The 23,350-nt window shown below is 58.4% G+C and overlaps 1 protein-coding gene across 9 annotated transcripts in view; it reads right to left on the bottom strand.

The window, feature by feature from the left end:
• Positions 1-4,993: 4,993 nt before the first annotated feature.
• Positions 4,994-23,350, bottom strand: part of SORBS3 (sorbin and SH3 domain containing 3) — a 37,196-nt gene continuing 18,839 nt past the window's right edge. For 8 of the 9 annotated variants that reach the window (XM_048829253.2, XM_048829252.2, XM_048829257.2 and 5 more), the window contains 16 exons: positions 22,879-22,914; positions 22,345-22,420; positions 19,739-19,835; positions 18,917-18,988; positions 18,250-18,309; positions 17,585-17,671; positions 15,880-15,932; positions 13,340-13,485; positions 11,743-11,834; positions 11,182-11,228; positions 10,356-10,470; positions 9,521-9,646; positions 7,954-8,475; positions 7,494-7,600; positions 6,949-7,055; positions 4,994-6,715 (listed from right to left, as the gene is read on the bottom strand). In XM_048829253.2, coding sequence (XP_048685210.1) covers positions 6,654-6,715; positions 6,949-7,055; positions 7,494-7,600; positions 7,954-8,475; positions 9,521-9,646; positions 10,356-10,470; positions 11,182-11,228; positions 11,743-11,834; positions 13,340-13,485; positions 15,880-15,932; positions 17,585-17,671; positions 18,250-18,309; positions 18,917-18,988; positions 19,739-19,835; positions 22,345-22,420; positions 22,879-22,914 — 1,805 coding nt within the window. In that variant the 3' untranslated portion in view covers positions 4,994-6,653. The remainder of the gene's footprint in view (positions 6,716-6,948; positions 7,056-7,493; positions 7,601-7,953; positions 8,476-9,520; positions 9,647-10,355; positions 10,471-11,181; positions 11,229-11,742; positions 11,835-13,339; positions 13,486-15,879; positions 15,933-17,584; positions 17,672-18,249; positions 18,310-18,916; positions 18,989-19,738; positions 19,836-22,344; positions 22,421-22,878; positions 22,915-23,350) is intronic. The other variant, XM_048829249.2, reaches the window with a different exon arrangement.

Here is a 23,350-nt window from a genome sequence, read left to right as displayed (position 1 = left end):
GGGTGGTTAGCAGCTGGCATGGGCTGCCCAGGGATTCCCCGTCCCCAACAAGAGGATGGACGTCTCTCTCTAAGAGGTTTCAGAGTAACAGCCGTGTTAGTCTGTATTCGCAAAAAGAAAAGGAGTACTTGTGGCACCTTAGAGACTAACCAATTTATTTGAGCATGAGCTTTCGTGAGCTACAGCTCACTTCATTGGATGCATACTGTGGAAAATACAGAAGATGTTTTCATACAAACAAACACCCATTTTTTCATGGTTTGTGTGTATAAAAACATCTTCTGTATTTTCCACACTATGCGTCCGATGAAGTGAGCTGTAGCTCACGAAAGCTCATGCTCAAATAAATTGGTTAGTCTCTAAGGTGCCACAAGTACTCCTTTTCTCTCTAAGAGCTCTGCTCTAGCTCAGGTGGCCGGCTGCAGGCAGGAATCACTGGATGGTATTCTCCGGCCAGCCGGCAGGAGGCAGCTCAGACTGGCTGGTCATGAGAATGGCTCCTGCTGTCTTTACGATCTACGAGGGGGTGCAAGTGGGGGCAGGACAACAGAAAGGAGATTGTATAGGGGCCTCAGAGGCTCACACAATCCTTTCCCCCCTTCCTGTTTCTCCTCTGTAGACACTGTCCCCACACAGGCCTCACAGACCGGCATTCATTACCTTGGAAGAGCCAGCTTGCAACACCAGGGTCACAGGCAATGTTGTCTGTGCTAAGAAACTGTGCCTCGTCTCATTGATAACTGATTGTGTTATTTCTCTCCCCCTTCCTCCCCACTGTAGCTCCTTGCCCCGCATTGGGGTGGTGGCAGGCTGAGGGATGCTCTGTAGGATCTGATACGATTAATTGGCTGTGCGTGCATGCCATCTACTGGATGGAATCAGAAGTGCTCATCTGTGTGGCATAGGTACTACACTGCTGACAGCTGATGGAGACTCTCCTTTAGCTCAAGTGGCAGGGGCCTGTGATTTCGAGCAGGGAGAGCTGAGTTCTGTGCATGCTGCTGCTGCGAAGCTCTGTAGCACACTGCAGAGGGACAGTTTGTTTGGAGGTTTGTTACAATAGCTCAGAGATTCCCTCCTGCTGGCAGCCCCAAGACAACCTACTGTCCGCAAATCCTGACACCCTCCCAGCACAGCTCCATGGAAATGCAGCCACCTCTAAGGTGGTGGCCTTGCAACACAGCACAGCCGCTGTGTGAGGGGAAATCTCAGCCGAAGGCAAACTCCAGCCTGTCAGGGAAATGCCTTGGACTCTTTAATGGGAAGACAGGGCAGACAGAACCTGGGCTTACAGTTCCACACCTAATAAACGGCCTGGCCCATGGGTTAGCTCCTTCTGATGGGGAACAAAGCGCTCCCAGGATTTGACCCTCTGGCTCTGGGGAATCTCAGTCACCCACCTTCTGGTTGTATCCCAACGCTGTCCCCTCCGGTGCGGGCCCTCAGCAGGTAAATAGCACTGCCCCGTGACTCTATTCTGCAGCCACGCAGTGCAGAAGGGCTGATGTGGAACTTGTAATTACAGCCCCTCCTGCCTGGGTGCTGACCTGAGGACCACCCACCCGGATCCCTCCCCCTATACACAGCTACTGGGCCAATGGGCACCCTGCGCACTCCCATTGATTCAGTGGGGTTTCCTGGTGAGTGAATCAGAGCAAAAGGTGGCTGCCAGTGTGTCCAGCCCTGCTCAGACTTTATTCACTGGGGTGCTGGGAGCCTGCCTGGAACCCAGGGTCCCCCTTTCACGTGTATTAAATGGAGGAAGTTTGCAGCCACCCTTGTTCCTAGCGAGGGCCAGCTATGTTCCAGCTGGGGAAACTCAGAGCCTTCTCTCAGTGCCTGGAGATACTACTGTCCAGGAATCCTGCCTGTGGGTCCTCGCGCTGCCCCTAGGATGGGTCAGTGTAATGGCCTGTGCGGCCCAAACCGCTGAGACCCCCAGCTGGATCTGCACCCTGCGAGCTCAGGGAGAGGAAGCTCAAGGAGGCCAGGGCTGGAAAGGAGTGGTACAAATATTGGGCCGATATTGTCCTGGTCCCTGGGTTGAGCCCGGCCCTGTTGAATCACCACCCTTGACCACCAGAGTCATTACAAGAGATTCCAGGGCAGCCATAGGCTGGTCCCGCACAACTGAGGCCGGGAGGCTGCCCTGGATGAGTGTCTGTGAGGGAGCAGCCGGAGGCTCCTGAATCCCATCTGCCCCAGCTCGGAGCAGCCACTTCTCTTGTAACATGTCAGCAGCCCTTTGGTCACTAAATAACCTCCTGGAGCTCACAGAATTGTAGGATTGAAAGGGACCTCAAGAGGTCATCCAGTCCAGTGCCCTGCACTCAGGACAGGACTAAGTATTATCTAGACCATCTGTAACCCTCAAAAGACATGTGGGGAGATAATGTTTGTGTTTTTACATATGTATGAGTAGGGTCGCCAATGTAATCAACAGTCCCTATCTATGCTGTATTCTAATAATTCAGAGGTCAAAAGAACATCCTAGCATTTAAATGAATTGTAAACACGGGATATCGGTATTCGTCTCTCTTTGAAATGTATAGCAAATAATCTGTGAATGGTGGAGGAACAAGCAAATTGCCTTATGTTAATTCTATAGATAAGTACCGGTGATGGACCTCCTCCAAAGTCATCCTAATTAACTTTTGAACTCCCACCTTGTCAAAAAACATGTAATTATATAAAAAGAAAAGGAGTACTTGTGGCACCTTAGAGACTAACCAATTTATTTGAGAGCTTTCGTGAGCTACAGCTCACTTCATGCTCAAATAAATTGGTTAGTCTCTAAGGTGCCACAAGTACTCCTTTTCTTTTTGCGAAAACAGACTAACACGGCTGTTACTCTGAAACCTGTAATTATATAACAGATCCTTGGGTCCTGATTCTGTCAGCTTAGGCTTCATCGGGGGAAATTTGAGTCGCAAGACTGGGGTCCCAGTTATGCTGGTATGCCCTGAATATGAGATTTGGACATTGGACTATAACCTATGAACTATTTCTGAAAGAACTCTTTGCAACTACAAAGCTCACCATCTCTGCTACAAGAAAAGGAGTACTTGTGGCACCTTAGAGACTAACCAATTTATTTGAGCATGAGCTTTCATGAGCTACAGCTCACTTCATCGGATGCTCAAATAAATTGGTTAGTCTCTAAGGTGCCACACGTACTCCTTTTCTTTTTGCGAATACAGACTAACACGGCTGTTACTCTGAAACATCTCTGCTACGAATCTGAACCTCAATGAATTGAACTCATGTCTGTATGTATACTGATCTTTTAACCATACTCTCTCTCTCTTGTTTTTTAATAAAGTTTAGTTTCGTTAATAAGAATTGCATGAGGCGCATATTTGGGTAAGATCTGAAACATTTGTTAACCTGGGAGGTGACATGTCCGATCCTTTGGGACTGGGAGAACCTTTTCTTTTATATGATGAAATAAGATTTACAGAAATTTTCATCATATTTGATGTGGGTGTGACGAAGTGGGACTGTTCTTAATGTTTCCTCTGAATAGTGTGGGGGTGCCTCAGTTTCCCCTAGGCAGTTCTTAAGTATCTAGGTAGTGGGGTAAGGGTGTATGATCATTGCAGAGCCCTAGAGGGCAGGTGTGTGCAGGGGTCTGGACACAGAGAATGGCCAACACCCTGTTTCCTGGCAACTGATGGCCTGGGCCCTTCCCCCCTGCAAGGTGAGAGCTAAAGGGTTGGAGAACAAAGGAATCAGGTGACCTCCTGGCCTGGGGAAAGGAACAAAGCCCAGGGGAGGAGGGGCTGGAGGGAGTTTCAGTTTGGGGCTGGCTGGAGACATGGAGTGAAGGGCAGACGTGGTTGTCTGGCTCACTGCCTAAAATGGACCCAGCTGAGGGGTCCTGTTCTCTGCACCTACAAGCTCTGTGTTAGACCATGTTCCTGTCGTCTAATAAACCTCTGTTTTACTGGCTGGCTGAGAGTCACGTCTGACGCGAAGTTGGGGTGCAGGACCCTCTGGCTTCCCCAGGAGCCCCGCCTGAGCGGACTCGCTGTGGGAAGCGCACAGAGGGGCAGAGGATGCTGAATGCTCCAAGGTCAGACCCAGGAAGGTGGAAGCTGTGTCCTGAAGACAGGCTGCTCACAGGAAGGCGACCACCCCAGAATCCTGACTGGCTTCATGGGGAGCAGTTCCAAAGCATCGCCCAGGGACTCCGTGACAGTGGGTACCTGGATGGAGGCCTGAGGTTGGATCATTTTAAGGGAACTATGTTGTCTGGACTTCTGAGTAACCAGTGAGGTAATAAAGAAGCTGTTTTATCTAGCTTGGTAAATCTAAGTATGGGAATGTACACCAGCTTTATGGGGTCTGTCTGCCCCATTCTTTGCAGTTCACCCTAACTGAGTGACCATAGCTAGCTCCCCACTAGGACCCCAGTCACACCGTCCCTGACGGGTGTTTGTCTAACCTGCTCTTAAAAATCTCCAATAACGGAGATTCCACAACCTCCCTGGGCAATTTATTCCAGTGCTTAACCCCCCTGACAGTTAAGAAGTTTTTCCTAATGTCCAACCTAAACCACCCTGGCTGCAGTTTAAGCCCATTGCTTCTTGTCCTATCCTCAGAGGACAAGGAGAACAATTTTTCTCCCTCCTCTTTGTAACACCCTTTTACGTATTCATGCTTGGCCTGAGCAGGTCCGAAGGGGTCATAGTCTGCCATCGCCACACCGAGTGTGAAGAGATGCTTTAGGGGGTGCCCAGCATGGGGTGACCAGCGAGCAGCCCAGCTGATACAGAACCGAAGTGACTGCACTCAGCGTGAGGGCAAGGGGAGCACAGGGATCCTAGCTGGGGCACTGCCTGCTGCTCAGAGAAGGTCTATCACACTCGGTGCATCCTGGCATTGGCAACAAGGGCGTCTGCCCTTGCCTCAGGGTTCCAGCACAAACTGCCCTTTGCCCTGCGGCATGGATTCCTGCCCGTCCCTGCGCTCACCAGGCGGGGCCTTCGCGTGGGGCGAGGCTGATCTTTAATAACAGAGGACAAGCAGATCAGGTTTCCGGGTGCGTGAGCCGGCCCTTTACAGGCAGCTTCCAGGAGTCTGCCCTCCCCGCATCCCCCCCACATGGCAGGAGCACCGGAGAGGACAGCGACCTTGCCGAGGCTAAGGTCAGCCGCATGCACGCACAGGGTTCAGCACAACACAACTCGCTGGGTCCATGGAGATGCAGAGGGCAGGCTCAGCGTCCGCTTCCCTCCAGAGGTCGTGGGGGAGCAGATATAGCGCTCTGTGCCTCCCCAGGGAGAAAGGAGCGTCCCGCTTTGGGGTTCAGCTGGAGAAAAAGGACTAACAGTCTCTTCCCGCAGGATGCAGACACCTTCTGCAGTGAGGCACAGACTGGGAGATACCTATCAGGCGGGCACAGGAGAGCCCTGGGGGCAGGGATGGGGGACTGGTCCACATCAGAGGGAGCCCCATGGGGGAGCAGGGAGCCCTAGGGATAAGGCTAGGGGATTGGTCCATGTTAGAGGGAGCCCCATGTGGGGGTAAGGTCAGGGACTGGTTATTAGAAGGAGCCCCACGGCGGGTAAGGCTGGGGGATTGGTCCCTCGTTAGAGGGAGCCCCACGGTGGGGAGGGAAGGTCAGGGACTAGTCCCCATTAGAGGGAGCCCCACGGGGGGGGGGAGGGGGAAGACAGGGACTGGTCCCCGTTAGAGGGAGCCCCACAAGGGGTAAGGCTGGGGGACTGGTCCATGTTAGAGGTAGCCCCACGGGGGTATGTGGGGAAGGACAGGGACTGGTTCCTGTTAGAGGGAGCCTCCCCACGGGGGTGTGTGGGGAAGGACAGGGACTGGTCCCTGTTAGAGGGAGCCTCACGGGGTGGAGGGTGGAAGGACAGGGACTGGTCCCCATTAGAGGAAGCCCCACGAGAGGTAAGACTGGGGGATTGGTCCATGTTAGAGGGAGCCCCACGGAGGGGGGGAAGGGAAGGACAGGGACTGGTCCCCTTTAGAGGGAGCACCATGGGTGGTAAGGCTGGGGGATTGGTCCATGTTAGAGGGAGCCCCACAGGGGGGTAACACTGTGGTCCATGTTAGAGGCAGCCCCACGGGGGGAGGGGGAAGGACAGGGACTGGTCCCCACTAGAGGGAGCCCCATGAGGGGTAAGGCTGGGGGATTGGTCCCCGTTAGAGGGAGCCCCACGGGGGTGGGGGAAGGACAGGGACTGGTCCCCGTTAGAGGGAGCACCATGGTTAGAGGGAGCACCATGGGCGGTAAGGCTGGGGGATTGGTCCCCGTTAGAGGGAGCCCCACAGGGGGGAGGGCAAGGACAGGGACTGGTCCCCATTAGAGGGAGCCCCACGGGCGGGGGAAGGAGAGGGACTGGTCCTGAGCCCCAAGAGGCAGTGCTGGAAGCTGAGCTGAGTGACTGGGACAGGGAAGTGAGGTCCTACTAGGAGAGGCAGGTGCCCGTCCCAGTGCCGAGCTCCCCAGCAGCAGCCACCAAAAGGGTCCTGCTGGGAATGTCCGTGGGAGCTGGGCCCGATCCCCATCTCCTGGTTCCTCGCCTTGTCTCAGAGTGCGGCGCCGGCTCTGGGTCGGTTGCAGGAGCCTGAGTCGCAGCTGCAGCTTCCTCTTGGCTCGTGCTGGGGTGCGGGGCAGGGGGATGTTACACAGGAGCAACGTAATTGCCTGGGAAGGTGCCGAATTTCTGGGTTCTCCTGGACACACCTGGGGGTGGGAAGACACAGGGAGGGCCGTGAGGGAGGGGTCTGAGGCTGCCCTGCGGGAGCAACTCACCTCCTTCCAACACCACCCTCCCCCCCATGGCCAGTCCTGCACCATCCCCTTCGGCGCCCCCGCTGCGAGAGGCTGGGACTGGAGTCACTGGGAGTTCCTGTCCTGCTCCCCCCAGCACTCCCATGGGTAGCATCTCCCCTCCTCCCTCCAGCCGGCAAACGTACCCACAAACCAGCCGTCGTCACACTGCTGCATGACGTCCACCCGGTCCCCTTCGTGCAGCTCCAGCTCGTCCTCGTTCTGGGGTCTGTACTGATAAATGGCCCGGAACCTGCAAGACCCCGTCAGCCCGTGAGACCCTGCTCCCACCTGCACTGGCTTGGCCCGGCGTGTGCTAGGAACCGAGCCAGGCCCACTGAGGCAGCAGAGCCCTCTCCCTCCCGCCAGCGGCTCCCGCGCTGCATCGACAGAGACAGGCATGTTGGGGGCACTCAGCCTGGGGGTCTGCATGTGGGGGAGGACCTGGTACAGCCGCCAGCAGCATCCGCTGGTCGCAGTTCACTGAGCGAGCGGCTCTGAAAAGGCCCTTGTTTGGGGTAACAATTCGGACACTGTCCCAGCCCAGCACCTCCGTGGGGTGTCTGCAGCCAGCCCTCGGCACAGGTCACTTCCCCGGTCCGGCTTGGCTGGCTTCCAAAAGGAGTAGGGGGTCCCTGCTCCTCTGCGCCCCTCACCGAGACGGAGAAGCCAGCGATCCGGCTGCACTTACGGGGTCCACTGTATGCTGGAGCCGTTGTCAGACGGGGGGGCCTTGGGGAGGTGCCCAGCACTGCCCAGGTGGCAGCCTGCAGGTACCGAGGCTTCACGGGCGGAGCTCTGCAAGGGAGACGGAAGAGTTTGGTGCGCTGGACAACAGCGAGCAGCACCGGGAGAGGGGGCCAGAGGTGGAGGGGATGGGCACTCCTACTGCGTCACTGGGGAAATTAGCCCCGTGGTGTGGAGAAGGGAGGGAGAGAGAGAGCCCGGAGGACAGATGCTGACCCGCACGCATGGGGGGCTACAGGGGTGGGTGATTGGACTCCAGGGGCGCGTGCAGGTTCACCAGCTGTCCTGGGACAGCTGCAGAGTCTGCACTGGAGGGAGCTGGGGTCCTTGTGCTGCAGGCTGGGCAGGACAGGGCAGGACGACCTGGGGAAGGAGGGGCTGAAGGAGAAGCGTGACTGTCTCACCTGCCCAAGGAGCGAGGAGGGCGCTGCAGTGGGTGGACTCTCCTGTGGCCGGGAAGGGGCCGGAGGCTGCGGGCTCAGACTCAGGGGGGAGAGCAAGGCGGTGCTGGGGGCCAAATGGGGGCTCTGGGGCCCCTGGAGGAGGCTGGACGAGACTCCGGCATGCTGCAGTTTGGGGGAGGCAGGGAAGGTGAAGCCAAAATGGCGCGGCGAGGACGACAGGGTGCCCCCCTCCATGCCGCGCCGTTGGGCAGTGGGAGAGGCTGCCAGGAAGGAGGATGAGGGATCGGAACGCTGGCTACCAGGCGAGTGCAGCTGGGCCGGTGAGCCTGCGTGAGCCAGCAGCCTTGGGGAGGCAGGGGCAGTCAAGTTTGGGGAGGAGGGGAACTCCTCTGAGGCCTTGACCCGTGGCTCCTTCACCACCTGCACGTAGTTGGCCGGGAAGATGCCCTGGCGGCTGGTGCCGGAGATCCGTCCCTCATACCAGTTCTCATCCACCTTGCGGACCAGGCAGATGCGCTCGCCCTGTGGATGGAGAGAGGGGCGAGGTTAGGAGCCCCCGGGATGGGGACATGGGCCCCTGAGGCTTCCTGCCTTTCCAGAACAGACCAGCCCACCCTGGTTCTCTTATCTCCTGCTCCAGCAGGTCCATCCGGCCGCACCAACAGCCCAGCCAGTCTGGTTTCCTGCCCCCTCTAGCCCCACTGGTCTGTCCAGTCATGCAATGTCCAGTCCAGCTGGCTGCGCAGTGCTGTCCCATGGAGGGGAGTGCTGCTGGGGTGGTGCAGCTCGGCCCCTGGAGCATGCGGCCTGAGGGTGATGCACAGCGACATGGCTCTTTGCAAGTGGATTCAGCACTGAGGAAGGGCTCTGGACAAGCCACTGTGGAGACCGACACCTTCTGAGCACTTACAGAACAGGTTCAGGCCAAGCGCACCTGATGCTAACCTCTGAGGATAGGACAAGACGCAATGGGCTTAACTTGCAGCCAGGGCAGTTTAGGTTGCACATGAGGAAAAAATTCCCAGCTGTCAGGGGGGTGAAGCACTGGAATAAATTGCCCAGGGAGACTGTGGAATCTCCATCATTGGGGATTTTTAAGAGCAGGTTGGACAAACACCTGTCAGGGATGGTCTAGATAATACTTAGTCCTGCCATGAGTGCGGGGGACTGGACTAGACGACCTCTCAAGGTCCCTTCCAGTCCTAGGATTCTATGATGCGCCACCACCCCACACATGCCGCATCCCCAGCTCAGTCCCAGGAGGGACCAGTGCAGAGAACGACACTGCAGGGGCAGCCAGGGGACAGAGGGGTTAGCCCGCTTCACAGAGGCTGGGTTCCTCTCCACCACACCCCGTCAGGGGCGATTCCCTGAGGCTGCCAGCTACAGGGCCAGGCACTGGTTTGAGACCCAGCAACAGGCCACTGGACAGCTGTCAGGAGGGAATGACTTTTGGTCATTACCAGGCACTGAACTGTGACCTGAAGGTAACAGCTTCTGCAATAAGCTTCCTCGTGACCGTTCTGTGCTCACCGCGCCCAGCACCCCTACCAGGCGGGCTCTGTACCTTGCGGAAGGACAGCTCCACCACCAGGTCCCCTTTGAAGTTGTACTGGGCCAGGGCCTCTCCATACTCCAGCACCTGGATGGTGGGTTGCTTGATGGGCTTGGGCACTTCGGTGGGAGGCAGGATCTGTTTGGGAGAGACAGGGAGCAGGGTAAGCGGAGCAAGGCAGCAGCTGGTGGGCAGCTGTCTGTCCGGAGCACCCCATCCAGCCCTTGCCTCCTGCTGGGGTGGGGCATGTTCCATTTCAAGACCCCCAGGTGTAGGGGAACGGGGTTAACCCTTTCAGTGCTGCTGGCTCTCTCCCTGTACCCTGCGATCAGCCAGTCATGCCAATGGGATATTAGGGAACACCTGGTCTATTCTAGCTCCGCAGGCTCGGCACATCCAGCCTGTTCAGCAGCAGCAGAGAGAAGGTCTAGGCTGTGCTTGGGAGGAGGGAGCTGTCGGGTCTGGGATCGCTCGGTCCCCACTGGGAGGCAGCTGGTCCTGCCAGGGTTTCCGCTGTCCTGGTGTCTGGGTTACCTTGGGGCTGCGGGAGGGGTTGGAAGAGGGTGTTGATGGCTGCCCATGTCCCGGTGCAGGCGTAACACCAGCATTGGCCACTAGAGGGCACGTCTCTATTACTCCCTGCACCAGGGCCAAGAGCTGAATGAGAACACTGTCCAGGGAGCAGCTTGCCAGCCTCGATGCCAGGCTGACGCCGAGCCGTCAGCGCCCAGGGCAATGGGAGAGCTGGGCACGTCTGTCCCCCTCTCCACGAGAGTTGGGGACCCGCCCTGGGCATGCGCCCCTCCAGCCAGGCTTGCAATCATGTCAGCAGCAGCCCCGTCCTTACCTCCACGTAGTTGGAGGGGAATATGCCCACCCTCCCATAGTGCTCTCCTTCCAGCCAGTTCCTGTCCACCTCCTTGTGGATATAGACGATGTCCCCCTTCTGCATGGTCAGCTCCCTGAAAGGTCAAGGCCTAGCGTCACGGCCCACAGGCCCTTCCCGCGGGCTGGCGCCTGCCCCCTCCAGCCAGGAGCTCCCTCGCCCCGAGACACACCCGCGGGGCCATCCCCGCCTGTGACTCCTGATGCGGGGCTGAGTCCTGCCTCCCTGCCATCAGCAGGGACACACCTCAACCCCTGGCTGTAGGGAGTTCTCTTGCTGCTGACCCAGTCCCGCAGGATGCCCACTTTGCAAGGGGCCATCCCCCCACTTCTCCAGACAGTGGAGCCTGAGGCTGAGCCAGGCGTTAAGTTCACCCTTCAGGACGTGCCAGCCCCACTCTGGTCCATAATCGCTCCCCTGGGAAGACTTCATTTCCACGCATTCTTCTCTGGTGAGGTTAGATCCAGCGAGGGGGAAGTCGGCACCCTCTTCCCGGCCTGCCCCAGCTACTCTCCTATCTCTGCAGGAGCAGCCAGGGGACAGAGGGGCTAGCCTGCATCGCATAGGCCAGGTCCCTCTCCACCACTCCCCGCCAGAGACGATTCCCTGAGGATTCAAACTGACCAACTAAATCCCCCCAGGAGAGGGAGAAAATACAGGTCAATTCCACAGCTGGCACAGTGGCTGGGTCCACCAGGACAGAGGGGGATGGCTACACTGATAGGAACAGACCCGCTCAGGGGATCTCGGGTCTGGAAACAACAAAGATCCACCAGGTGCCACTTACTTTGGGGACTCAGCCTGGAAGTCAAACTTGACGCGAGCAGCTTTCATCTGGGGTGGGGGAGAGAAAGAGTTAAAGAGGGTGAAAACAAATCAGATCACAGCCAGAGTCCTGGGGTCCCAGGAAGATCCTGGTCTCAGGCCCTCAGGCAAGTCCAGTCCCTAGAACCCAGCCTCCTACCCTGTAGTCACTAGTTCCTGAGGGAGACCCAGAAGCCACCCACTGCTTGGTCACTTCTCCCAGTGCTCCTGGGTCCCCTGCAGAGATGCCAGCCCCAGTCACTGGCTAATTCCTCTCTCACATACACAGACCGGAGGCAGTCTCCCTTGTCTAGGCCCCCTAGCCCTGGAGCTGGCTTGGTAGCACCTATGGTTACTCGGCACCACGGCAATCCCCAGAACCAATGACGGATGCCAGGCCCGCGCGAGCTGGATGGAAAGTGACCTGCTGCCCCACCAGGTGCAGACACACCGGCAAGCTTTCTCCTATGTCTCGCCAACCCAGTGTCCCAGCTCTGTCAGCTGCGAGTGACAGACGTTCCCAAGTGAAAAGGCCATGCCTCACCTTCTTGTCCTCTCTCTTCACTGGTCCATCCACCGCCTCTATGGACTCACTCCCATCAGCCCAGGGGCTTTTCCCAGGGTGGCCTGGGGGATCTGCAGAGAATCATGAAACAGGGAGATGAGTACGTCACCCTCTGGTGGGACACTCACAGCTCTCCTGACAGCCCCCGTGGCTGAGGAAGGCGGGTGTTACGAGGAGACACCCAGCACTGTTCCAATACCAGGGATTGCTCTGAATCTGAAGAGACAAGGTGCCGGTGGAGCTGCCTTTCCCACCCATATCCAGCCACCGGCATGGGAGGGCACCGCACGGCTGAGACGGAAGGACCAGGGCAGCATAGTCCGGTGGCTGGGAGTCAAGAGACCTGGTTCTCGTCCCAGCTCTGCCACGAACTTGGACGAGCTGCTTCCTCTCTCTCTGGAAGCTGAGGACGATCATTCTCACCCATCCCTCCAGTCTCCAGCCCCCCTAGCTCATCTCAGATCTCAACGCGTTTCACACAGGAGGTCAGTATCATTAGCCCCATTTTACCCTGAAACCAAGGCAGAGTGGAGAAGTGACTTGCCTGAGGTCACCCAACAGACTGAACCCAGGAACTGAACCCAGGTTTTCTGAGCTCCAGTCCAGTGCTCTATCCACCTATACTGCCTATTAACATTCTTCTGACAGTTCACAGCCACACAGACTCCTTTGCATCTACCAAAATAGACTCAAATAAGCAAATTTCTTAATTTCTGCCAATCCAGCTGCTCCCCAGTGAACATGACCAGAGCTCTGCTACTGTCTACACCAGCCAGTGTCCAAATTACTGGCTCTCTCTCTGTGACACCATCCACCCTTAGGCCATGCGTGTGGAGCAGCACAACAGGCCCAGAGCCAGGGTTTGGGCTGGGCCAGGAGACAGCTGTGCACTCACAAGCTGCTGCCTTGGTCCCCAGAATCTCCACTTTCATTGTAAAAAAAGGAGTATGGTTTTGTGGTTGGGAAGAAAACCTTGAAAACTTGAACCACGCGCAGGTAATGCAGTGATATCTGCCTGAGTCTGCAGAGAGCCTGAAACAATCACTCTGAGATGGGCGAACTGCCCCATTCATCGCAGAGCGGGTTAGCTCGGATGCCATCAGTGTCACTTAAGTGTCAGCAGAGTTACTTAGGTCACTACTCCAGTGGGCAGAGCTTGGTTTTTGGGTGGAGCTTGGAAGAGTACAGCTACCTTCCCCCCCACCCCAAAACCCAGCTCAAAGGGAGGAGCCCTTAGATGGCTGGGTTGAGGACATGGGCAGCTGGGAAGCCACTGGGGTGCAGAGGGGTGGATGAGACCAGTGCATGTAGGGTGTTGCACACATGGTCTGACCACAGGTGAGCCAGAGGGGGAGGCTGGGTGGGAGAAAGAGGAAGGGGAAAGGCAGGTGTCAAGGCAGTATTCAAAGAGGGGGGAATGGCTCCATGGTTTGCAGGGGGGATTCCCAGCAGACAGAACAGCACGAGTGAAGGAGAGATTGGAGAACGCTAGAGTGGAGGCATGAGCGGCAGCGAGGGTCTGGGGGCAGAGGGGTACAGCTCCTCGGAAGACATGCCTGTGTGCAGAGATCCTCACCTTTCCTGAGGGGAGACCTGCTCCAATTGCTCGTGGCCAGGCCCAGGCCCCCTCTCTCCATGCTGGGGCTGGCAGGTGGGCGGTGGTGGGCAGTGGGGGGGCTCTGCCCCGAGGCAGGATGGGAACGGCAGGCAGACGGCGGGCTGCTGGAGCAGGAGCAGAGAGTCAGTCAGAGAGACTATGGGCCTCTGTGGATAACCAGGCCCAAAACCTCAGGGCGCCCCTGCCCGATCCCAAGAGGAAATCAAGGGCTAGTGACCCATAGGGAGTGATTATCTGCCGGGATGTGCACCCCCCACGACACTCACAGACACGCACACCCCATGCAGCGACACACAGACCCTGCATGCCCAGACAGCCCCCCTGCAGACCGATGCCAGGCCTTCGGGAACAGCTAGATCCTCCTATTCCAAGGGCCTAGTGGTGGTTGGCTTGGGAGTACAAGGGGGTGTAACATAAGCAGGGTGCTGACAGCATGGCGTCCCCCCCCCCCCCCCCGCAGCAGGGGTGGGTTCCTGGGGCAGAAGCGGGGTAACTGGGGCTCCAGTCTGGGAAGGGAGAGAGCTACCAGGCAGCCTACTGCAGAGTGTGCCCCCAGCCCAGCCGGGGGCTGGTTCCAACAGGATGCCAGGTCACAGACGCCACCCACCGGCATTACTTCACCAGTGCAGAGCGGTGGCCAGGAGCAGCTGACCCGGGGTGTGTCTCTGATGGGTCCCACCTCCACTGCCCATGGAAAACAAACCAGCCCCATTGCTGGAGCCGCCCAGGGGGAGTCTCTGAGCAGCCGGCCCAGCCCAACCTGGCTGCCAGGCAACCCGTGACACAGCCCCCACTCTCAGCCTGCTTCCCCTCCTCCCTCCATGGCCCCAAAAGAGCCAGAACCCTGCTCCCACCCAGAGAGCCAACCCCTCCCTACATCTCACCCACAGCCAAACCAGGAGAAAGCTGGGGGTCAGGACACCTAGGTTCTGTTCAATGCTCTGGGAGCAGGGTGGGGTCTAGTGGATTAGGGTGGGGGGCTAGGGGGTCAGGATTCCTGGGTTCTCTTCGAACCTCCAGGAGCAGGGTGGGGAGCTCAGGGCCCGGACTTCTGGGTTCTAGTTCCAGCTGGGGGAAGGGAACGCCAGGAATCCGGGTTCTTGCCTTGCAGCTGCCCTGCCACTTCCCTTCCTTCTCTTTGCCCCTGCAGGCCATTCCCCTGGCCAGGTCCCGGCATGTCCTGCCCCCCTCAGCCAGAGTGGGTACGCGAAGTTTGCCTCCTACCCTGGCAGCCAGGCGGGTAGCGCTGGTTCCTCCCTTCCCTGTACACCACGGCAGGAACTGAGACAGCAGCAGCAGCAAGGAGTTGGCAGGCTACAGCCACTTGGCTAAAGTTTAACTTTGAATTCTTAAAGGAGCAGCACCACTTTCCCAGGCACTTGAATGATGCTGAGGGAAAACAAGTGGGACTCCGGAGAGGGTGCATGGCAGAGCAGGACACCTGGCGGATGGTGGCCACCCTGCCCTATGCCCCCCTTGTCCAAAGACTTAGACAGGGAGTGGACTTTCCTCGAGACTTACTCCCTGCCCTCCTCCCCGGGAGGCCCCTATGGATCCACTGCAGCCCCCAGGAAGGAAAGCAAAGGCCTGGCTTCTTGCAGGGCCTACCCGCCCATTGTTTATGGTAGGACCTACAAGTGGAGTGTTTGTTTTTGATTCCTGTGGCTGCAGGGACAGACTCTGAGGCTTCTGGGGAAAGTTTCCTGGGAATTCTGCTTAACCCCTTGTAGGCACTGCCCTTGTGACTGATGGTGAGAGAGGGAGGGGAACCGCCCTGGATTCTGATCACGCTGAAAGAATGTGATGATCTGCTCCAAAATGAAAGTGCATGGAAAGAGCACAGACCCCAGGCTCTGATCTCAGGTCACGCCTATGCTGGGAAACATCTGCGTTGCTGTGGGGTGGGACCTGGCAGAGATCAATGTGAACTAAGCCGGCTGGCTGGAAAATCCCCGGAACAGGGGCATGCGACCCGGGAAAGGCACCTGGCTGGGAGCTGCAGCCAGGGAGCAGCAGGCTGCCCAGGCAGCAGGGTGTTCGAAGGCGTGTGCTCACCCAGGCGCACCCTGGCATAGAGGCCCGCACGGCCCCTTGAGGCCGGCTGCTAGTTGCCACCAATCCTCTGGTCCTCCAATCCCTTCCCAAGTACCCCCGCTGTACCCCCTGTACCCTGTACCCCTGCTGCCCAGAACAAGCGGTTCCGAGGAGCCCTAACTCTTGATGCTTAACTTATGAGCAAGGGGCTCTTCTTTCCTTCCACTCTTCTGCTGTCACACCCTTCCTTCCTCTCTCTCTGCCTCGCTCGCTCATCCCTTCAGCTCTCCCTCGCTCCCCCCTTTTCTGCACCTCTCGTAATCCGCTCTGAGCTAACCAGCCCCAGGCTGCTGGGCGGACCGAGCTGCTTGCGGGATGACGCCAGCTAACCAAAGGCTGCCGCACCTGGGCGGGGGCACCCAGCATGCCAGCCCCAATGCCCCACTTTACCTGGCTGTACTCACCGGGCGGCAGAGTCCAGGCAAGGGGAGCAAGCGCAGGGAGCAGCCGAGGAAGTCTGCAGGGAGAGACAGCGAGAGAAGGGGGGAAAGAGAAAATTAATCATCCAAGAGGCTGTCTTGTGCGGGAAGCTGGGATCTAAGTCCTGGCAGAGAGGAGCCAATAAGGAGCCAGCAGGGAGAACTGGCCCATCCGGCAGGGAGGGAGAGCCAGCCAGTGGGGCCAGAGCAGGGTCCTAGAGTCCAGCATCTCTGAGGGGGAGAGGCCGGGGGTCTTGGGGCCAAGGCCTCTGCAGAGCCAGGGGGACAACTGCAAGGGAGGCAGGCAGACAGAGGGCCAGGGGCTCAGGGCCATGGAGATAGAGGGAGGCAGAGAGATGGACAGACAGGCAGGGAGGGACAGAGGTGTGTCCTGTAAGCTCCCAAGCTGCCATCCAAACCCAGGGTTTGTCAGGGCGAATGAGGGATCTGGGACCGATTCTTTTTTTTGGGGTCGGGGGCAGAGGGAGGGCAAGGCTGGCAGATGGACGGAGGACAGACGGACAGTGCCTTGACGCTATGGTGACGGTGTGTTAGAACTATGACAGGTGGATAAAGGAAGAGTGTATCTGGGGATAGGTGATAGATTAGATTAGACAGAGAATTGCCTACGGGGGCGGGCAGGTGTTACAAAATAGCTAGACAGACCCTGCCTTTGGGGGCAGAAGGGAGGGAGAGCAGCGTGAGTCCAGAGGCAGAGCCGGGTACCCCGCATGGCTATTGGCAGAGAGGGCTGGGCAGCGCCTGGCCTGGACGAGGCTTTGACACCGCTACCCGCAGAGTGCCCGGACTCTTGCTGGGGATTAGCTCAGCCAATTCAGGCCCATGCGACCTGCGCACCCCGGTGGCGGGGTCTGTAAGAGCTTCCCCTACCCTCGGTCCTGGGCTACCCTGGTGCTGCCCGCCTGTCCCAGCCAGCGAGCAGAGCTGCTGGCAACGCCTCCACTGGGCACAGGGTCAATGCCAAGCGACTGATTCCTGAGGAGAGTGAAGGTGTGTGAGCGTGTGGACCCCCCTCCCTGTCCCCCTGAGCCAGCCAGCCCCGCAACCTGGGGCTGGATTAGAGTCAGTGCCCCCTGAGGTGGGGAGAGGCCCTGTATCCCTGCGACCCAAGAAGTTCTTAACACCAGCTGTCATGGGGGCCCAGAGGTATATCCTGCTTTTGGTACGTCCACTGTGGTTCACCAAAGACCGTCACGCGAGGTCTCAAAAGAAAGCCAGTGTCCCACTGGCTGCTAACATCCTGGGGAAGGGTATGTACGGATAGTACATCAGGAGCTAGGGCTGAATACGGCCAATATGTCCGTAGAGCGTGGTTCCAGTCCCCAGCAGGAGCTCTGCTCGCGGGAGGTGAGAAACGGACAGCCCTCTGTTGGGATGCAAACTCAGCGCCGTGTGCTGACACGACGGATGTCATTTACACGCGGAGCCAGCACAGAGATGTGAAGTCAAGAGGAAAAACACCCCTCCCTTCACAAACACCAGTCCCTGCTGCTCTGCAGTGATCAGCACAGGCCCCAGGAGGCGCTGGCGAGTCCTGCAGGGTGGGAGAGGTAAGAGGATGTGGACGGCAAAGGGCACCAGCTGAGCCAGCTGGTCAGCAGGAGCTGGAAGCAATAAGCAGGGACAGCTATGCGGAAAGGATTGCCCCCGGGGAGTGGAGGCGGGATACCTTGCAAGGGTGCCGATGTGTCTCCAGGGCTTTCATGTCCTTGTCTAGCTCCTCGCTTAGCTGCTTTAGCTCTCTCTCCAGCAACACCTGGTTGGGGGGAAGATGGAGACAGCGTGTGTCAGGGCCCAGCCAGCACACTGCCCGGTCGCTCTCATGGAGGGGCCGATGCCAGGGTATGACCCTGCCCGGCAGTGCCGGGGTGGTGGTGGCGGGGATGCACTTCGGCATGGTGCCCCAGCGCCAGGACACCGCAAAGCCGCATCGGTACCGCCCTGGCACAGTGTGGCGTTGCCACGGCGACGGGGCGTGGAGGTTCCACGGGGTGAGGATGCCCCGGCGCTGTGGCCCCATGGTGCGGCTCTTTCCCTTTCGGCACCAGAGCCTTTGCTGACCAATTGAAACCTCCGCCTGACCTTGGCGTGGAAGCGGGGGAGGGGAAAAACAAAGCACCATGGAAGCCAGTAAACACAGCTGCAGAACAGCTGTGCGGGGTGGGCTGGGAGTGCACATTGCAGGGGAAGGGTCATCGCTCAGCCACAACCCCCTTCCCCCCTCAGGCCTTTAGCACACGCTCACTGGGCTGCACCCCAGGGCGGAGGGCAGCCCCGGCTTTGCTAGCGCGTGCCCGGCACATGCCCCGGCCGTCACAGCTGCACGGCACTTACCTCGATTGGCTGGGATGGCGGGGGAGGCTCCACAGGAAACGTTGCCAGGGGCTTCTTAGGCTGCAAAAGTCAACGAGTGGGCAGCAGTCAGCAAAGCACCCGCTCTAGCAGGGAGTGGAAGAAGGCGGATCCGCTCCAGCCAGGGAGCGAGGCAGGATTATTCCCTCCCCGGCCCACCCCGGTGGTGCTCCTGCCACTCCCGCTGACTGTTCTCCAGCCACCTCGCTCCCTCCCAGGGTTCCTGCAATGTAAGGTGGGTGGTGAGCCCGCCCTGGGCGTGGGGCAGGGAGCCAGCAGCCCATCTCTAGGAGGGGCTGGTGTGGGGGACGCATCCCTGCGGGGGTTGCCTGCACACTGAGCGAGGCCAGCGGGGTGTCACGGGGGGCTGGACTCAGATCCCATGGAACAAGCCTACAGGTGAGGGGAGCCAGGCACTCCAAAGGACCCCTTCAGCGTCCACAGAGAGGGGGATTGGGTTTGGTTCAGGGGGCTGCAGGGAAAGTCCCTTGCAGAGGGAAGACACTGATGGGACATAGCAGGAGATGGGGTAGGAAGCGGGGGGTAGAGGGACACTGGGGGACCTGAGATAGCGGCAAGCAGCCCTCTCAATCCCACAGCCCCCATAGCAGCTTGGGGGCGAGGGGGAAGAGCACCAGGAGGCTCTTACCAGGCTCCCTGTCTCCAGCTCCTTCAGAAATTGGTACCAGCTGTCAGCACTTCCCGCCAGGGGCTCTGCAGCCTGCAGTTGGGACAGACAGAGCCACACGAGCACATTCCTACGTCAGGCCCCTGCCAGCACTCCCGGAGCCGCAGCCTGGGGATCTCGCCCTGCACAGGAGCCAGGCACATGGCAGGGTCTCCCGTAGCCTCCCATGCACACACACGAGTGATAGCGTCCAGCAATGCATGGGCATGCAGCGCGGCACGCCAAGCACATGACATAGTCCCCCGGCAGCCTCATGCAGACACGTACACAGACATGCTAAATGTCCTGTGCACACACGTACCCGTCATGCCGGGCCACACTGTCACCCCCCATGCCCACGGAGCCTCAGGCTCTGCTTCCCCGCCTTCCCAGCCAGTGGCACGGAGCACAAGCCGGACTCCAAGTCAGAGATCAGGCGGGACCGGGACACAGTAAGGCAAACAGCCCGCTGCAGCTCTGGGGCCGACCCCTGGAGCCGTGCTGGCACAAGGGGCCGACCCAGGATGGATCCCAAGAGTCTGACAAGATCAGTGCGGCTTTCTCCAGCAGGGAGACACCGCTGCAGCTAGAGGGAGAGCAGCCGGGGCTCCGCTTCCCCGCTCGGGCTGTCCTGAGTCAGTGCAGACCCCCTGGAAAATGCCCCCAGCCCAAGAGCTAGCCAGTATAATGGAGCTAAGGTGTGTGGAGACACGTCTGTGCCAAAGGAAATGCCAAGAGCCCCTTCCCCCCCCCCACAGAACAGGCACGGGGTCGGGGGGTGCTCGGGCAGGGAAGGCTCCCTACTGGATTGGGATGGTCAAAGACTGACGATTTCCCGGGTTCGTAGTTGAAAATGCTCCTGGGCTCCATCGCGGCATCGTTGGCTGCCTCCTGGCCCCTCCTGCAAGGAAAGGGAGTGGGGTGAGTGCAGCTCTGCCCTGCTGCCTAGCTCCCAAGGGCATCCCAAGGCATTTGCAAAGGGCACAGCTACTCCCTTCACCCCTCTCACAACAGGGCTGCACGCCCCCTACCTCCCGATCACGGGCCACACGGAGGGGCAGATGCCCTCCCACCACTCCCTGCAGCACAGAGGCTGTGCTGGGGCACTGCGATCAGCAAGGGGGAGAGCGCCCCCTGCTAAGCCGGCCACCCCACTCCCGATAGCACGGCCCCCCTACTGCTGCACTGGGGCCAGTGCTGACTGCGAGGGGAGAGCGCCCCCTACTGAGCCACCCACCCCTATAACACAACACCCCTAGGGCCATGCTGGGGCATTGGGATCAGCACTGACTCGGAGGAGGGAGTGCCACCCACCCGGCCCCTGGCAGCTCAGCACCCAGGTTCCAGGTGCCCTTACCCCTGGCCTCAAGGCTGGGAGTGTAAAAGGCACTTGAGTGGCTGTTAAGACACCCAGATTTTTCCTTTAACAGCCATCCCATCATTGCAGACCCTTCTGAAGCAGGGGGGCTTTGCCCCATGGCGGCTAAGCTGGGTACCAGGTGGGTGTAATCATGTGGTGGTGGGGGGGGAAGCTCCAACAAACTTCATTTTCCAAGCTGGTGGAGGGTTTGTTTGGAAGGGGAGGAGTCCCTCCCTGCCCTTTGCAGCAGGGACACACCTGTCTGGGCACAAAGAACAGGAAAAGCCTGCATAGATGAGGTGGTATTTCTTTCCACACAGTGCTGTTATCCTGTGGAACACACTGCTGCAGGATGTTGCTGCTATGGCCAGTGGTTTGAAATGGATTCCTCGCTTTATTCAAAGAGACTCCGCACCTGCACCCCTAGCCAGGGTCAGATTAGAAAGGCCCTTGGTCCTCATCCTTCAGGGTACAAGCTGATCAAGAGCCGGGGCCAGAAAGGCATAGAATCAGAGAATCAGAGAATATCAGGGTTGGAAGGTACCTCAGGAGGTCATCTAGTCCAACCCCCTGCTCAAAGCAGGACCGATCCCCGACTAAATCATCCCAGCCAGGGTTTTGTCAAGCCTGACCTTAAAAACATCTAGGGAAGGAGATTCCACCACCTTCCTAGGTAACGCATTCCAGTGTTTCACCACCCTCCTAGTGAAAAAGTTTTTCCTAATATCCAACCTAAATCTCACCCACGGCAACTTGAGACCATTACTCCTTGTTCTGTCATCTGCTACCACTGAGAACAGTCCAGAGCCATCCTCTTTGGAACCCCCTTTCAGGTAGTTGAAAGCAGCTATCAAATCCCCCCTCATTCTTCTCTTCTGCAGGCTAAACAATCCCAGCTCCCTCAGCCTCTCCTCATAAGTCATGTGTTCCAGTCCCCTAATCATTTTTGTTGCCCTCCGCTGGACTTTTTCCAATTTTTCCACATCCTTCTTGTAGTGTGGGGCCCAAAACTGGACACAGTACTCCAGATGAGGCCTCACCGATGTCAAATAGAGGGGAACGATCCCGTCCCTCGATCTGCTGGCAATGCCCCTACTTATACATCCCAAAATGCCCTTGGCTTTCTTGGCAACAAGGGCACACTGTTGACTCATATCCAACTTCTCGTCCACTGTCACCCCTAGGTCCTTTTCTGCAGAACTGCTGCCTAGCCATTCGGTCTCTAGACTGTAGCGGTGCATTGGATTCTTCCGTCCTAAGTGCAGGACTCTGCACTTGTCCTTGTTGAACCTCATCAGATTTCTTTTGGCCCAATCCTCCAATTTGTCTAGGTCCCTCTGTATCCTATCCCTACCCTCCAGCTTATCTACCACTCCTCCCAATTTAGTGTCATCTGCAAACTTGCTGAGGGTGCAATCAACACAATCCTCCAGATCATTTATGAAGATATTGAACAAAACCGGCCCCAGGACCGACCCCTGGGGCACTCCACTTGATACCGGCTGCCAACTAGACATGGAGCCATTGATCACTACCCGTTGAGCCCAACAAACTAGCCAGCTTTCTATCCACCTTATAGTCCATCCAGCCCATACTTCTTTAACTTGCTGGCAAGAATACTGTGGGAGACCGTGTCAAAAGCTTTGCTAAAGTCAAGGAACAACACGTCCACTGCTTTTCCTTCGTCCACAGAGCCAGTTATGTCCTCACAGGAGATGATAATGAACACTGGGGTGGCACAGGAAGGGTTTTGTACTCGTCTCTAAACCATCATGCGTTGGCCACTGTCAGAGGCAGGATAGCTGGCTAGATCGGCCACTGGTCTGTTCCAGCCTGGCACCAGGTTAGATTGCAGAGCTGCCTGGTCAATTATTTGATCTGGCGTGGCAGGAAGTGGGACACTGAACCAATGAGTCCTTGATCTATTCCGGGGCAGGGATACCAGCCTAGAGGCCTGGCTCTTCCCCTCCGCACCTCTGGCTTGCTGCTCCTCCCCACTGGAGAGGTGTGCATGTCCCGTCCCACCAAGCACTCCCACGTCTATACTCACCAGCCCAGGCCATTCTGCAGGTAAGGGGAGCCACTTGGAGCGGGGCCCTTTTGTGCAAGCGCCGGAGGGCGTGGCTCTGGGGGAGACAAACGGGTCAGTGCCCAGTGCGGAAAGGGGTGCGGCGCAGACTCCTGGAGGGCCAGGCAAAGGATTGTGCCCTCCCACAGGGCACCATCCCAGAGCCCAACACTCCACCCCGAGTGTAGAGAACTGAAACACCAGCCACTTGCTCTCTGTGCACAGGGGGCTGCAGGGCCTGGTGAGGGCCTTCCCCTACGAACACCCCAAGCCCTGCTCCCTGTGAACATGGGGGCAGGGACTCGTGAGGGGAGTTGAGATCCCTATGGACACACCAACCCCTGTTTTCTATGAACAGGGGGGCAGGAAGCTGTGGTCCCTAGGAAGGCCCCAAGCCCTGCTCTCTATGAACAGTGGTTGCAGAGAGGGGTGAGGGGATCCCCAGGCCCTGTTCTCTGTCCCGATGTTAAAGGACTTGATACTTCCCAGCCCCAGCGAGCAGGTTGTGATGCTTACCCACGCAGTGGTGGAAATCCCAGTCCAGCTGCGGTTCTGGAAGAGGAGGGAGATTGGTGTGAGCAGGTTCCCGGATGGGGCAACGTCTGGTGTGGCACACGCTGGGGGTGCAGAAATAAGCACCCCAGCTTGGGATCTTCCCTACCCTGTCTGCTGGGAGGCAGGCTCCCTCACCCCACCCAGCAAGCAGGGCAGGGGGGGAGGCGCATGGGAATTCTGGGAGCAGCAGGGATGTGGCCAGGAACAGGCGCAGGGGAGTGGGGCGGTGGGGATTAGTCGGTCCCTGACCTCTGTCCCAGGATAAGGACAGACACGTGGCAGGGGAGAGGGCAGAACGACACTGACTCGTTACATACCATGCGGGGGGGAGGGGGGAGCGTGGGAGGGCACGAGAGGTGCGTGGCCTCGCTCTAGCCGAGCTGCTGCAGGAAGGCCCCTGCACCCAGCGTGTGGCTCCAAGGTTTGCAGAGGG

This window comes from Caretta caretta, chromosome 26, assembly GCF_965140235.1.
Source record: "Caretta caretta isolate rCarCar2 chromosome 26, rCarCar1.hap1, whole genome shotgun sequence".
In the NCBI taxonomy this organism is placed as follows: domain Eukaryota; kingdom Metazoa; phylum Chordata; order Testudines; family Cheloniidae; genus Caretta; species Caretta caretta.
Note: the sequence above shows the minus strand (reverse complement) of the source record. Positions and strands in the feature narration are given on the sequence as shown.